The 14,769-nt window shown below is 39.6% G+C and overlaps 1 protein-coding gene across 5 annotated transcripts in view; it reads right to left on the reverse strand.

Annotated features, from left to right (window-relative positions):
* LOC119018783 (C-myc promoter-binding protein-like) overlaps window positions 1-14,769 on the reverse strand; it is a 75,818-nt gene that overhangs the window by 44,769 nt on the left and 16,280 nt on the right. For all 5 annotated transcript variants that reach the window (XM_037096741.1, XM_037096740.1, XM_037096739.1 and 2 more), the window contains 4 exons: window positions 14,259-14,589; window positions 10,646-10,892; window positions 6,669-6,738; window positions 3,419-3,588 (listed from right to left, as the gene is read on the reverse strand). In XM_037096741.1, the coding sequence (XP_036952636.1) occupies window positions 3,419-3,588; window positions 6,669-6,738; window positions 10,646-10,892; window positions 14,259-14,569 (798 nt within the window). In that variant the 5' untranslated portion in view covers window positions 14,570-14,589. The remainder of the gene's footprint in view (window positions 1-3,418; window positions 3,589-6,668; window positions 6,739-10,645; window positions 10,893-14,258; window positions 14,590-14,769) is intronic.

Here is a 14,769-nt window from a genome sequence, read left to right on the forward strand (position 1 = left end):
ACACACACACACACATACAGGCCTGTTCACATACAAACTTGACTCAGCAGGAGACCGCAGAGGGTTTGGCATCAGAAATCACTGCTGACCCCTAACTGGCCTTGTTGAGCAGAGCCACTGCTGTCTAAACATCGGAGTAGGCTTTGGTTGTTATTTTTTTCAATCACGATTGTGTTTCACCACATAATTCACTAATATGTGTCAACATGATTGTCATCCCAACTGGACCACTTTCTAAACCCGCAGACCAGCACAGTGGAGAGGGGCTTGTGGATAGATTTGAAAACCAACACTATGTGTGCATTTCTGTTTGTTCATATGTGGTTCCTAAGCTGTAAGTGGGCTTCTCCAGGCCGCATGTAAGTCAGCATACACAACTGTAATTCAGACAAATATGCACATATGTGCCTTTTATAGCTCTACAGACTGGGGTATAATATGTACAGTATCATTTCTAACAAAGAACACTGTGAATACAAATCAGAATAAATCCTAAATAGAAGTACATTTCAGAACAGTTGCAGAGTACTAAAAAAAGGGGGATCAATTCCAAGACTGCTAGGCTGCTTCAATCAATCAAACATGGTGGATAATGGGTTATGACTGGAAATTTAATAGGCCCTGAAGGGGCTATATATATGCTGATTCACAATGGACTGACTGTCTAGGACAGAGTCAGAAAATGAGATGTTCGTGACTTTGGATGTCAGGACTCTGAAATGATCTGCAGAATAATATGTTTTAGGTGAGTGTTTGACATACTGTGGCCTGTTTATTGGTCTAGTGTATGATGACTAAACAGATGTACAATCAAAAATGGTTTTAAAGGTCCCATATTATACTGTTTTTTATCAATTTCACACAGCTGTCAGAGGTCAAACAACACTGCATTTGAAATGTATTGACCAAAACCGATCTGTGGTCCTGAATTTCAGCTGTCTAAAAGTCACTCAAGTGAGCTCTACTGAGAGCAGGCTGTTTCTGCGCCTGCACCTTTAAATGCTAATGAGCTCCGTCTGTCAACACCTGCTACACGCCCCTCTCAGGGAGAGGAGGCCGCTTATGCTAGCGGGAGCATTCGCTAATGTTTACAGTGGATGTATCGCTATGGCTTGCCGAGATTTTTTCATTCAACCATACCAGTTTTGACCCAGAATTGGACCCAGAAGAAGAGGCTCCTGAAGAAGTACAGACTCTGCGGCTGCAGCAGGACGTTTCAGAATGGTTAGTGTGTCTGAATAATGTTAGTTTGTTAGTATGTGTTGTTACATTTACTACCATGTAGCTAATGGCTAACAGCTAGCGAAAGCTGTGTTTGTCTCCAATACAGTCTCCAAACTCTTGGACACTGTTCGCATCGTCTCTGTCTCCAGTCTGCACGTTTCCACACTTTTACTGTGACAACCAAGCTCCATCGTAATATGATTATCATTAAACTTGCTTCAAACTCCATTGCATAGCAGACCGAAGCAGAGCTAACTAGTTAGTCAATTTCAAGCTGAATTCACCATATTCATAGGCAACTAAACACTATCAGACCGCGTCAACACTTACCTGTGGTTCGGGTACAGTTGCTTGGTCGCCTATGATTGAGACTGATCCTTTTACGAGGGTCAGTGTCGGGGCAAAGCCAGCTTTGTACTGACCCTTGTTACTGAAGCAGTCTGACGTGAAGTGGTTAGCACACACATACAAACTAACATGAAGCCTAGTCTCTTCTGTTGTTCTGTAGCTGGGACAGAATATAGGCACTGATGTTGATTTATAGAACCAACAACAGAGCAATTTGTGTGTCTAGCTCTGAGCGACAACATTCTGAAACACTGCTGTCTCACCGCTGGACACACCGAACTTCACCTTGGGGATGAGCGCCCCCCTCTCGGATATTTCCTTTCACTGTGCAGAGGAGGCTGGCCTATGAACATCTCTCCTTTCATTACGTAACGACAGGAGCTGAATCTGAACAGCCTGTAGGAGCCCTGTTTTATCAGTGGGTGGGCTGCAGAGACAATGCAGGACTCATTTGCTTTCCTCATTCTAGGAGTTGGTAGGCTCAGGGAGGACAACTTTATAGATATAGAGACCAGACAAAAAGTTTTTCATGATATGGGACCTTAAAGGAGAGGCACTTCAAAAGAACAATGACACTTCCCCAGTTGATTAGTTACATTCAGAAAGTAATCTTTTTAGCACAAATTTTGTGATATGTGACAATATGCAAATAAACATGACATAATTAATCAAATAGATATGAGATATTAAATAATTAATATGCACCGATTTCCAGAATAGAAAACTGAACGTAGGATATAGCCAGGTCTTAAAAATCTGGTTTGAACTGTATGAATCTTGGACATCTTGTTATATTATTCCTAAATCAGAATGAACAGTCAACAGCCATGAAAAAAAAGAATACATTGTTATATAAATCCAGTTATAAATCATAAATGAACAAACCCCTGAGAAAAAAAACCTTCAGAGCACACAACTGGAAAGTTTGGTGTAAGTAAGATATACATTGTTAAAGAACATACATATTTAGACAAAAATTGTGGATAAAGAGAAGCATTACAATTTAAACATTTAGAAAAAAATGTTTTGTGATAAGAACATATTATGGAGGCAAGGCAGCCCCATAAATCTCAAAATTGACCAGTGTAATAACAATGGTGTTGTCATCAGTGGTCTCTCCCCTTATATCTTTAAGTGTTTTCAACTGGTATGAAACCACCTCAGGACTATCACAGCTAAATTAAAATACTCCAATTTCTGTTAGTCATTGTTGGATTTCGTTCATCCATCTTAACAATAATGGAGGACAAGTATCAATTTCTCCCCCGTTACTGTTGAAAGACTCACTTTCACTTGATCAAATAGACCCTAATTAGATCATTTATATCATATTCTGATTACATGAACTATGGTAAAGACAGCTGCAGCTAAAAGCCTATCAAGGTCTCTGAAACCAGAAAATGGTAACAAGAACACTAGTGTTCAAGAAAACTCAAAAGTTTGTGTGCAATGCCATGTGAGAGAGTGAGTGTGTGAGAGTCAATACATTAAATAATTATTCACTCTGATTTTTGCATTTTATCTACGACTATTTTCAGCCAGTAGGCTAAAAAAAGAGACGCATGTTGTGGAGTTACAATGTTTCCACCTGACAAAGGCAACATGCATGCCTGACCTACTTTTCCTCCTGGCTTGCTTGCTTAGCATTGTGGTTTTCTCATGACCCACTATAGTCTGTTGGTCTGTGGTTGTGTTAGCTGTTTAGATGGCAGTTAGTATGTGTTGATGACGTCTTAACAGTAACTGGCATCCTCTTATATCTGATTCTGCTACTGGTGTTTTTGTTAGTTGTCTGGATAAGATTAAAAGAAAGTAAGTGGAAGAGATATTCATCCATCTATTTTACCTTCTCTCCAGAGGCTCCGGTGAGGACAAAAGTGGAAAAAACAGGGAGGGAGTATTTGGTGTTTGCGGGCCAGCACTCAATTGTGGCCCCCATGGGAAGGCAGAAGAGAGGGACAGATTCTGGCAGAGGGAATGACTCATAGTCCTCCTCTGGATATCTGCTGAACAAACCTAACGAGGAGAAAAAAAACACAAAATAAACAAACTGAGAACTCAATTACAAGAGCTGCTAGTTGGAACCAACCCCCTGTGAATATCAATTAACAGCTAATGTAGATGCAAAACCGCCTTTCCACTCAGCTGACAATGAAACAAAATATGTTCAATTTATTATAATCACCAATGATAATGCACAACTTTATTGGGTCAGTGTTTCACTAGAAACGAATGGCTTTGTAATAAGCAATTAGTGCTTGGTAATCAGGACTCTGGGTCATTAGTCACTGTCAGTGGACACAAACAAGAGACAATGAAGTAGTGATTTTATTTTGTGCAATTTTCAACAATGTGCCATAGCAAACTTTGGCTGAAAAAGTCTATAGTTCTCAACAAAGGCCCATTTCTTAAATGTTCATGCGTTTCTTAAGATGCTCTGTCATTAAATACCTGAAAAACTGATCTGACATATTTATTCATCATGAAAACACCTGCAGGTGCACAGCCTCCAGATGGAATAAATAAACAAAAACCTGCTGTGTCATGAAGGCTTGTTCAGCAGCTTAACAGGGACAGTTTGTCCCATTTTAATCATAAATTGTTATAATCTCTTGAGATAAAGGAAAACAGTAGAGCTGCAAAGATTAATTGATTAGTTGTCGACTACTGAAGGCGTTCTGTGGAAGTATAAGGACATATGACCATATGTTAGCAGACTTTTTTCTAGACTCAACATTCACTAGTGTGGAGAGAGGCACTGAGATGAGGAACATGAGAACATGTATAAAGTCACATCCTATGGACTGTTGTGAAAAATCCAAACCAAGTCCTTTACAAAGAAATCCACGCTGAGCAGCATTTATCAGCTTAAACGAGCTTGTACAGGCAGCTGAGAGAGTCAGGGAACCTCTCATTTTTCATGTCACATTTCAGTCTGCTCACACATGGTCAAAAGTAAAGTGATTAAAAAATCATTTTGATCATCTATTATTCGGTATGAGTAACTTTTCAAAAACGTAAGTAAAATTCTCTGATTCCAGCTTCTAAAATGTGAATAATATTATATCATTATTATTAGATAGAATAGACCTAACCCTGAACAACTTCTTCCACTATTTACTCACATTTTATAGACATCAACTAATAAATTGAGAACATAATCAATAATGAAAATAATTTAAGTTAGTAGCAGCTCTGTTTAAAATAAATATGGTAGTGATGAGAACAACTGACACAAGACGATTTGCTCTGTCACATTTTATCGTGCCTGGCAAACTAATTCCAGCGTAACCCCTACATGTTGTTTTTATACTTTGGTTTATATATATATATATATATATATATATATATATATATATATATATATATATATATATATATATATATATATATATATATATATATATATATATATATATATAGAGAGAGAGAGAGAGAGAGAGAGAGAGAGAGAGAGAGAGAGAGAGAGAGAGAGAGAGAGAGCTCTCACTAACAAGAGATAATGTCTGATTGTCTGATGTTCTTTCACTGATTTCAGAATGCTGCATATTCACAAATGCAGACTAGTTCCCTGAGAAAAGGGGCAACTTGTTGCCTTACTTGGCCAACAGAATCTGGAAGTATGTCTGCAAGCTTTACTCTGAACACTTTTAATTATACAGACAAAAACACACTTAATATTTCAGGCAAGTGGATGTTGGGGTAAGCGTGTATGGATGCAAAAAATGGTTCTTCAGCTGCTTGATATTCCACCTTCTTCACCAGCTGGCTTCTCACTTTTTCTGTCTGCTCAGTGGTGTTTGGCAGGTAGCAAATGGTTTATCTGCTGAAATCAGCTATCGAATGCCGAAGGAAACAGAGATTATGAGAGCACTGAACTGCAAATGTGCTGTTAAAGCCACACAATGGGCTAAAAAGAAACTAATCTGCTCCACTGAGCTGCAAACTTGGTGCTAGTTGTCATGGAATACAACATGCAAGCAACCCATTTTGCATTACATGTGCTATAGTCATTTGATTTTACATCAGGATAAGTCATAGGATACATTTACATACATATAATGTGTTAATATGAAATATGTATATGTTAATATATGATATATCAATTAATGCAACTTCAAGAATAGACAGTATAAATCAAGGTGGTTCCTGATTGTTCTTCTCCCTAAAGATTAGGCTACTATAATGTAAGTACTGCGGTGTATAGGCACGGCTGTACATCTGCATATGTACCTGAACAATATTTAAATCCAAAATGAAAACCACGGATCCACCACAAAACAAACTGAGACTGTTCAGTTTAGAATCAAACTCTCACATTAGTCTATAAATGAAGTCAGATGTTGCAAAACACGGCAGTTTCCAAAGCTCAAAGCATGATGCGTGCAGGATTATTCTTGGCATGAGACATTGAGAATAAACTTAATTTTTGTGAGCTGAATCATCTGAAGCGTTAGTGAGAAACAGATAGAATCACTCCATTCACAGTCTGCTGCATATTCAAGACATGAACAACAAAAAAAATCAGCCAGCCAATCTGACGCTGAGCCAAACACAGCAGCACTGAGCCAGCAGTGTTACCACTAAATGACAATCCTCTGTCAGCACACTGAAAGGTCAGATGAATTAAATGTCAAATAACCCAATTATATTTTATAGTCATGGTACAGTTAAATTTATAGCAAACACTGAAACCCTTTAACTTTATACTAGAACAATAATGGCATGCAGAGGCCTATCTCATCACTCTAATCTGTGGCATCAACATGCTTCAACAAGTTACAGCTGTAGCAGAATGTCCGCATGCAGCCAGTTTACTCTGCAGCAGACCCTCATCTCTCGAGGCTTTTCTACAACAATGCACACCTGGAAAATAGAGAAACAGGCAATAACTTCCATGCAATAAATATTTAGCACTTGACAATTAACTTATTCTCTGGCAATTTTGTTTTTCTCACACATCACGCCAGTGATTCTGAGACGAGCTGAGGAGGGAGAGAAAGTATTTCCTCACAACATGGTCATTTCATATCAAGAGGTCCACATCAGTATTTGGATCTGCATGCACCAGTAGTTAAGGGATTAGGAAGGCTTACCTGCTTTGTAGGCTACTGTGTTGGTTTTGGCCACAGACTTCTTATAACACAGGTAGACAGACGAGCCCCACTGAAAACAAGATCGAAAATGGGAGAAATTAACATGTTGTCCAATATGAGTGAGACAGGCCATAAAATGCATAAACCTGAATTCTATCAAATTTGTAGTTTAGTCACTGCCTTTCAAAACTTAAATTATAACTCAGTTTTTGTTCAAATATAAAAACACAGTGATCAAGTTACAAAATAGTCAGCTCTATGTTTTGAATATGACACTTTAAGAATAACCCAACTCTTAAAATTTAAACTTAAACTTAAAATTGTGTTTTTCCCAGCCTTCAGTGATTAAACTTCTCATCTTACTGAGTAAATTCTGGGTGTGGTCAGAGGCGCAACAGACTTGGAATTTTTACCTATAAGAAGTCAGTGAAGTGATTACCAGCTAGGTGTAAAGTTAGTTTTCAGCTACAAATTATTAATTAATTATTAGTAATACCACTGGGGATTTTCTAAAAGCAACTTCCATTATTACAGACTCATTACAGACTTGAAACCTGCTGCAGATGCAATAGTTAATTGATCGCAGTAGGGCTGAATGACTTTTGAAACAGCACAATTTGAAACAGAGTGATTTGAAACAACACGGTTTGGATTTGTTGGTTTTACATATTCATGCCATCTTCTTAATATGACATGTCATGCTTGCCAATCAAAATTGCTGTGCTCCTCACGTGCCAATCACGCTCACCAATCAGACACTGCCCAAGGCGACTGTGTATATACCTGTGAACAACAACATCTGAAACCCGAGTAAAACTTTGAATTTGTAGTGTGGAAAAATGTTGTCTTCTGATCCAGCTGCAACCCTGGATGATTTAGTAAGGTAGCACTTCCGTGATATGGAAGCATTTCGGGCTCTAAGAGACAGATAGATGCTGTATTCATTTAACACTATCATTACTCGATTGCAGAATGTGCAGTATTTAGATGCTGCTCCTGAGCCATTGTGAACGAGAGGTAAATTGTAATTAGGGGTGCACCGATCCGATATTAAGATCTGATCAAAATAGATGGATCGGGGGTTGGAAAACAGATCCACGGGCCAATACAGTTTTTTTTTCTTCCTCCGTCGCAGTACATCCTACATCATTCGTCAGCAGCACGTGTGTCGCGTACTGGAAGAGTTGAGTTAGCCATTAAGCAACATGGAGCAGGCTAAAGAGTCGGCTGTGTGGAGATATTTCACGCTTGCCACACCTACTGGAATACTTAGAGCTAAGGTAGTGTCTTCCATCACGCAAGTATTTTTCCGAGACCAGAATAGAGTTTATTATTAATTCAACAATGGTATCGGATCTGTATTGGATATCGACAGATACACAAAGCCCAGGCATCGGTATCAATATCACTGAAAAAGTCATATCGGTGCATCCCTTATTGTAAGGCTCTTTGTCTGCTAAGGCACAAAAGCACTATAATAGTGCAGTCTATATTATTATTATTATTATTATTATTATTATTATTATTATTATTACAGCCACACTCTGGCACTTGCATCTAGTCACTAAACCATTAGCATGTAGAGAGGTGATGATACATTTATAAACACATCTTGTTTGTGATATTAAGTCAATGTGAGGGGAAGACTGTCTTAAAAATGCAATAAAACTTTAAAAACCAGCAGTTCGATGAGAGTATGCACCCAGAGCTGTGCTGAAATATTAAAAAATCATCTTCACAACTTCAACATTAGTCAGATTAAAAAATGAGTGTAGCTAAATCCCAATTCTACTGTTGGTGCCTACATTTCTCTTTCATGCATCGCAAGTATCTGTAGTTTTATATACCAATTCTCTAACAAATTCCTGCCACACTTTCTTTCTGCTTTGAGAGATTTTAAGACACATATACGGCCAAACACACAAAACAAAACATTTCTAAACTGTTGTGGCCTTTCCTATAGTATGCTATGGCAAATGGGGACCAAGTTGACACTCCAAGGACTTTTACAGTATCCTAATATGTGTTTGTGTTGGGGAGAGAGAGAGTGAGAGAGAGAGAGAGAGAGAGAGAGAGAGAGAGAGAGAGAGAGAGAGAGAGAGAGAGAGAGAGAGAGAGAGAAGTAAAAAAGAAAACAAAACAGGGCAGAGGACAGACAGCAATATTTGTCGACAGCACAAATACTCAGTGAGGTGGAAACCAAACACACAAGTAGAGGCCACAAAGCTCTAGGGACTTTACCTCCCTCTTCAAAAAGAAACAAGACTGGATCAGGATAAACACACGCAGCATTAATAAATTTCCTCAGGCAGTAGAGAAAGGTTTTACACAATTTTCCATAATTGGATGCTCTACCAATTTGAATGTCTCGCCTAGGGCAGACAACTACTGACAAACTGCAATTAAGGAGAAAAAAGAAAAAGCAGGTGAGATTCAGTCTTTTTCTTATCTTCTGTACTTCACAACTCCACAATAAGTTTGAACACAAAAGACATAGATAAGCCATATTTGGCTCTACTGTTTTCCCACCCAACTACATAATTTCCAATCAAATGGCTGAACTTTAACCAAAGAAAGTATGGCAGCTAAAACTTTTGGTGTTTGTCAGGCTTAGCCATACTCATGGCAATAAGGCTCAATGTCATCTCGTACTGCTTACTTTTTCCAAAGCTCATATAAACAATTTAAGTCTCTCTTTCAAAACGTGTGGAGAAGGATTTGAGGAAAGGTAGGCATTGGAGTGGACTTTAAGATTCAGTAGATCTGGCTAAGAAATATCTTTACATTTTAAATTTCAGACAAGGCTCTTAATGAATGACTACCAAAGTCTTCTGAACACAGAAGGACCTGACGTGACTTATAACCAAAGATCCACCCTCAAACATAAATACCTTGTTACGGTCGAGTTACTCTGTATTGAAGAATTTGACATTTTTGGGGTCTCCACTTATACTCAACCTGCACCCTCTTCCTCAGATACATATTTCCTTCACTTTCAAGAATTACCTTTAAAAACAACACGAGAAATGGGTATGGGATATAAAAGTTTGGCATTTGAGGACAAAAATATAGCTTGTTAAAGTTGGAGTTGTCTGCATGTGCTGTCTAACTAACAAAATGAAATACCTTAAAAAATACTGATGTCCAATAAAAGTGACAACAGGTAAAAAAAAAAAAAAAAGTTAATTCAAAGGTAAGGATTGTCTACTGTGTGTAAAAACAGGTATTTCGGTTAATTTACTTTTAGAGGAGGGGTACTATAGCAGTATTTGTACAAACTTGGTTTTAGAGAGGAGAGTGAAAAAATGAAAACTAGTATTAAAACTCATTTGAATATCAGAATCGATATATAACAATATTTCAATATTTTTGACAACACAAAAAATGTGTCTGTACAGCATGTACAGTGTCATGTATCCATCCCATCACTGAAAAAAATGGGTTCTTCCCCTTTTCTTCAATAAATCTTTCCTCTGTTTGATTGTTGAATGTATTTACCGACCTAGTAAGACCCTGACTCACCAAACCAACCACAAAGAACTAGCTGCGACAAAGGCTGACTGTTGTGTAGCCTCACGTCTCCAAGATGCACTTGAACACACCAAAAAGACAAAAGTCGACAGCCTATGAGCTTGTACATTCTGCACCTGCATGACAGGAAATACCTCTCTGCCTATACACAAGACATTGTTATGATTAAACAGCATTCTTTCACACTTTTTTTTTCTTTTTTTCTCTTTTCGTGCACTGATCTACACACTCAATGGGCCAAAAGGTGCTGACAAGGGTGTCCAGTGCCGACAGTACAGGACACACTGCAACAACTAGAGCCACAAACGCTCACTTACAATGGCCAATGGACAAATTTGGACCAAGCAACACCTCATCAAACACAGTGTATTAAGTACATTTTAAAAGCAGTGTCATGACAATAAGCTTGTTGTGTAGAATTTTCAGTATACCAGCGTCGCTCTCACCATGCTGCTGTTGAGATTCTTCTCCACCTTGCAAAAGGTGTGTGGTGGTGTCTCTCCCTTGCTCGGGATGATGATGCAGATGTCAGTGACGGCCAGGGCGGTGTGGGGCTGGCTCTCAGGTGCTCGGCGGTAGGTGACATAGATGCGCTGAGAGGAATTGCCACTGATGTTGGCTGGACGACCATAGGGTGTGGTCTGAATGAGGTGGCAGCCCTGTTTCAATCTCTCCTTCCACTCATATAGCACTCTGTGAGGGGAGGCAGAACACAGCAGTCAGCCAAACACAACCCACATCAGCATGTAGTTACCAGTATGATTACCATGTAGAATTAATAAACACAATGCGCCGTCATGATCTCAGTAGGCCAATTAGGTGGGGCTCCACGTATAAGTCTAAAAATGGGCAACTGTCCCAGTTTTCAGTGGCTGACAGAATGGAGTTGAATAAGCTTAATGTCTGCTTTGCACCTCATAACCAGCAAAGCGGAATTGATGCGATTCATGAAAAAGGAGAAAAAGAGACAGCTCTGTGAGCTTATAAAGTGTCAGTCAGAGTGCACAGACGTCTGCTTAACTTTAAGCTCAAGACCACTAAACTTAATAACCTTGGAACATCCACAGACATCTTCTCTTAGAAGTTCATTTGAGGTAAAATAAAAAAAAAAAAAACAACAGAAAATTGACACTGTTTTTCTTTGGTATGACTGCTTTTTTGTGGTTAGTGTGATAACATTATGAAGTTGACAGTCATCATACAGTAGGTACAGAATGTAGGTTTATGTACAGTAAAGTCAGTCAAAACATATTAACCCAGTAAAGCATAATAATTAGGCCCAAGAGGACACTCATACAAAGCACTTAGAAGACGAGTACTCAGAGGTTCAGAACAGTAGCTGCACTATTAAACATCCCTCCTTGTGCTTCCATTATGCACTTATCCTCCATTACTGTTTCAAGAGGAACTCAACAGCATTTTGTGGAACTACATGAGAGCTGAGAACAGAATTTAAAGTGGCCAGCTGTGGGACTTTTTATTATGTCTGTTTTTTTGTGCTCATTATTGTGGTGGGTCTACCCTGCTCACCACACATCTTTCTCTGCTGTCAGACCAGACACATTTCTGTCGATGCAATTCCTCGCATCAGACAAACGGTGACATTCTTCCTTAACCTGCCTTTGTGTTTGCTAGATATTGGACCATGATTACCTGACCAAACATAAAAGTAAAGTAAATCACAAAAAGACTTGTGAAAAGAAACAAGGGCACAGAAATGCTGTTTTACACAGATATGTCATATATGTAATGAGTGTGGCAACTGTTTGGGCCATCAGCTACAAACTAAAGTGATCATGACACTGGATGTGTCAGTGTCAGGATTTCTGCCTCTGCTGAACCAGTTCCACACTGGTGGAATCCTGGAAGGTGCTAATGCTCTCTGTATTAATTTCCAATCCTTAATATTGAAAGCAAATTGATATCAATATTGTCACTGGTAACAGTTAATATTAATTATTCCCTCTGCAGTCTAAGCAACAATTCACTATCAGAAGTAAAATGGACATAAGTGATACACACACAGAAACACACACACACACACACACACACACACACGTCAGCTTCCCATTAGTTCGACCGATGTCTGGGAAGTGCAGCCCCTCTGAGCTATCAGCACACAAAGCTGCTGATACTGTCTGAGCAGGGCCTGATAAGCACTGCACTCTGTAGTGTCAGAGGCTAGTATGAGCCTCCTTAGCATTGTCATCACCTGCCTCTGTCAGCCAGAGGTGTGAGAGCACTGAACAAACGTTATTGAATTCCTCCAGTTTAAAGGAGGTTGCTGAGGAGGACAACTCACGTCAGTCCACCACTGTTGCAAAATCACAGTGGTTAACGGCTGCAAAGCAGGCAGAAAGTGGCTGTTGCTGAAAACTGCTACACGGGAGGATTATTTAGGCAAAGCAGAGCACTTTTTGAAGTTAGAGCCCTCAGCTTTTTAGAACAAACATGATATGGAGTAGAACTGTTGGGATAGGAACTGTACTCCTCACTTACAATGGCAAGGGACAGCAGTGCAGAGTGTTATAATAAGTAGAAAGCTGAGACTAGTTATAGAAACAACATCCACACACAGCAGCTGATTATTACTAGGAATAAGAGAAATAATGGATACAGCAACCTGTTGCAATATATAAATAGTATGGCTGTTTGGATTAGGAAACTCAGACTGTGCACTTTATTACTGAGAGTAATTTCAGTTTAGAAAAGAAGTCTAGAAAAGTCACTGAAGCTGGACACATCATACATTTGGAGCAAATTTCTACAAGCCAGTGTAAGTTTCCATCAGCCAGATTTTCATAATATATTCTACAGTAGATGAAGCAGAATCAGCGACTAATCGAGGTCAATACAAAAATGTGTCTCTGTCAGCCTATATGTACTTTTGTTTCAGAATATCAATTTTCATCCCCAAAGAGTAAAAAACTTGGCAGATTTCCATACGAGTGCCTTTATTGTAATACCATCATGACTGTCAACCAAGTATTGGGACTTACTTTGTGATTATATAGATTCAGAGCTGCATTTCTAACTATTAGAACAAACAAATTATTTGTCTAGATTTTGTGATCACAATGCAATACCTTTGCCAATGCTTTTCTACAGTGCAGCTGTCCAGCGTTAGTTTTACCATGAAGACACAGAAGACGTTTCACTTCATTTGTCTGCTGTTAAGCAACCACAGTTGATTTCATCCATAAATTTCACACTAAAACACACAGAATTCTAAGCGAACTGGAATTAAATTGTGGATTATTAAAAGCGCCATGTAAAATTCTGGCAGATATCATTTGTGCTAAAACTGAGTTGGGGGTGCAGACCAGTCACATGGCTAAGATTCACATTATACTGCAGGAATACCTTTTATCAATCATGTCCAGTCTTTTCCTATGGTTACATATCCATCCATTTTCTTCCATATATGGTGTGAGGTCGCCGTGTCAGCAGGCTAAGCAGGGTGTTACAGACTGGGACCCAAGGTGTTCCCATGGCAGATGAGGTATGTGCGTTTGCCCCGGGGTTTCCTCCCAGTTCACGTGCCTGATAAAACCGCCAAAGGGAGGCACCAAGAAGGCATCCTAATCAGAAGCCCAAAGCCCCTCAGCTGGCAACTTTCAGCACAAAGGAGCAATGGCTCTACTCAGTGCTCCCTCTGGATGTCCGAGCTCTTCACCCTATCTCTGAGGCTGAGGCCAGCTGCCCAACTAAGGAAACTCCTTTAATTTGTGGTTAAATTAAAAACTATATTTTCACCTACAATAGCTGCAAGGCTAGCCTGTCAGTCCACCACTTTGGTCTAGATTAAAATCTCCTGAATTCTACTCCTGCAACACAATGAGGTTGACATTTGTTGTTTTTAGTGGAAAATCAACTATCGGATGGATTTCCTTGAAATTCATGACCATGCAAAACAATTGACCTGTTTAACACCAGCATGTAAGCATTGCCATTGTGAGCTGTTAGCGTGGCTGTAGACTTTTAGCCATGTTTTGTTGCCTTGTTTGAACACAAAAAAATGCTCCAAAAACAAAAGATAGTGACATGTTTGGTACTTACCCCAGGTCAGTTAGTGGCGGCTTGTCGCGACCTCGCCTGTAGCACAAGAAGATCTGGGGCGCCATGAGGCCACCATTGTTTAGATCAGCCGAATGGCCAGTTGGTGTTTCCTCTATGCAAGTGAACCCTGGCGGCACCTCCTCACCCATTGAGCGGATCATCACCGCTACATCAGTGATGGGTGCCTTCGGCTTAGCCGTCTTGTGGCAGACATCATCAAAGTGGATCTCCTGGTCCAACGGCTTTGACGGGTCCGTCAGACCGGCCACCACAAAGTAGTCGGCTACACGAGGGCCTTTGTCCTCCATCATCTCCCATCCCCGCCAACTGCCTGCATGGTCACAGAGGAAGAGAAACAGAGAGGGAGAGAGAGACAGAAAAGGGGAGATTGATTTTCATTGTTTTTCATTGTTTCATTGGTAGCAGGTACAGACAGTTCTTGTGTCCTTGCTATGGCAGTAAAATAAAAAATCTCGTCATAAATCTTACTAGTGGAGGCCAGTAGAAGGGC

Source organism: Acanthopagrus latus, chromosome 4 (genome assembly GCF_904848185.1).
Source record: "Acanthopagrus latus isolate v.2019 chromosome 4, fAcaLat1.1, whole genome shotgun sequence".
Classification (NCBI taxonomy): Eukaryota; Metazoa; Chordata; class Actinopteri; order Spariformes; family Sparidae; genus Acanthopagrus; species Acanthopagrus latus.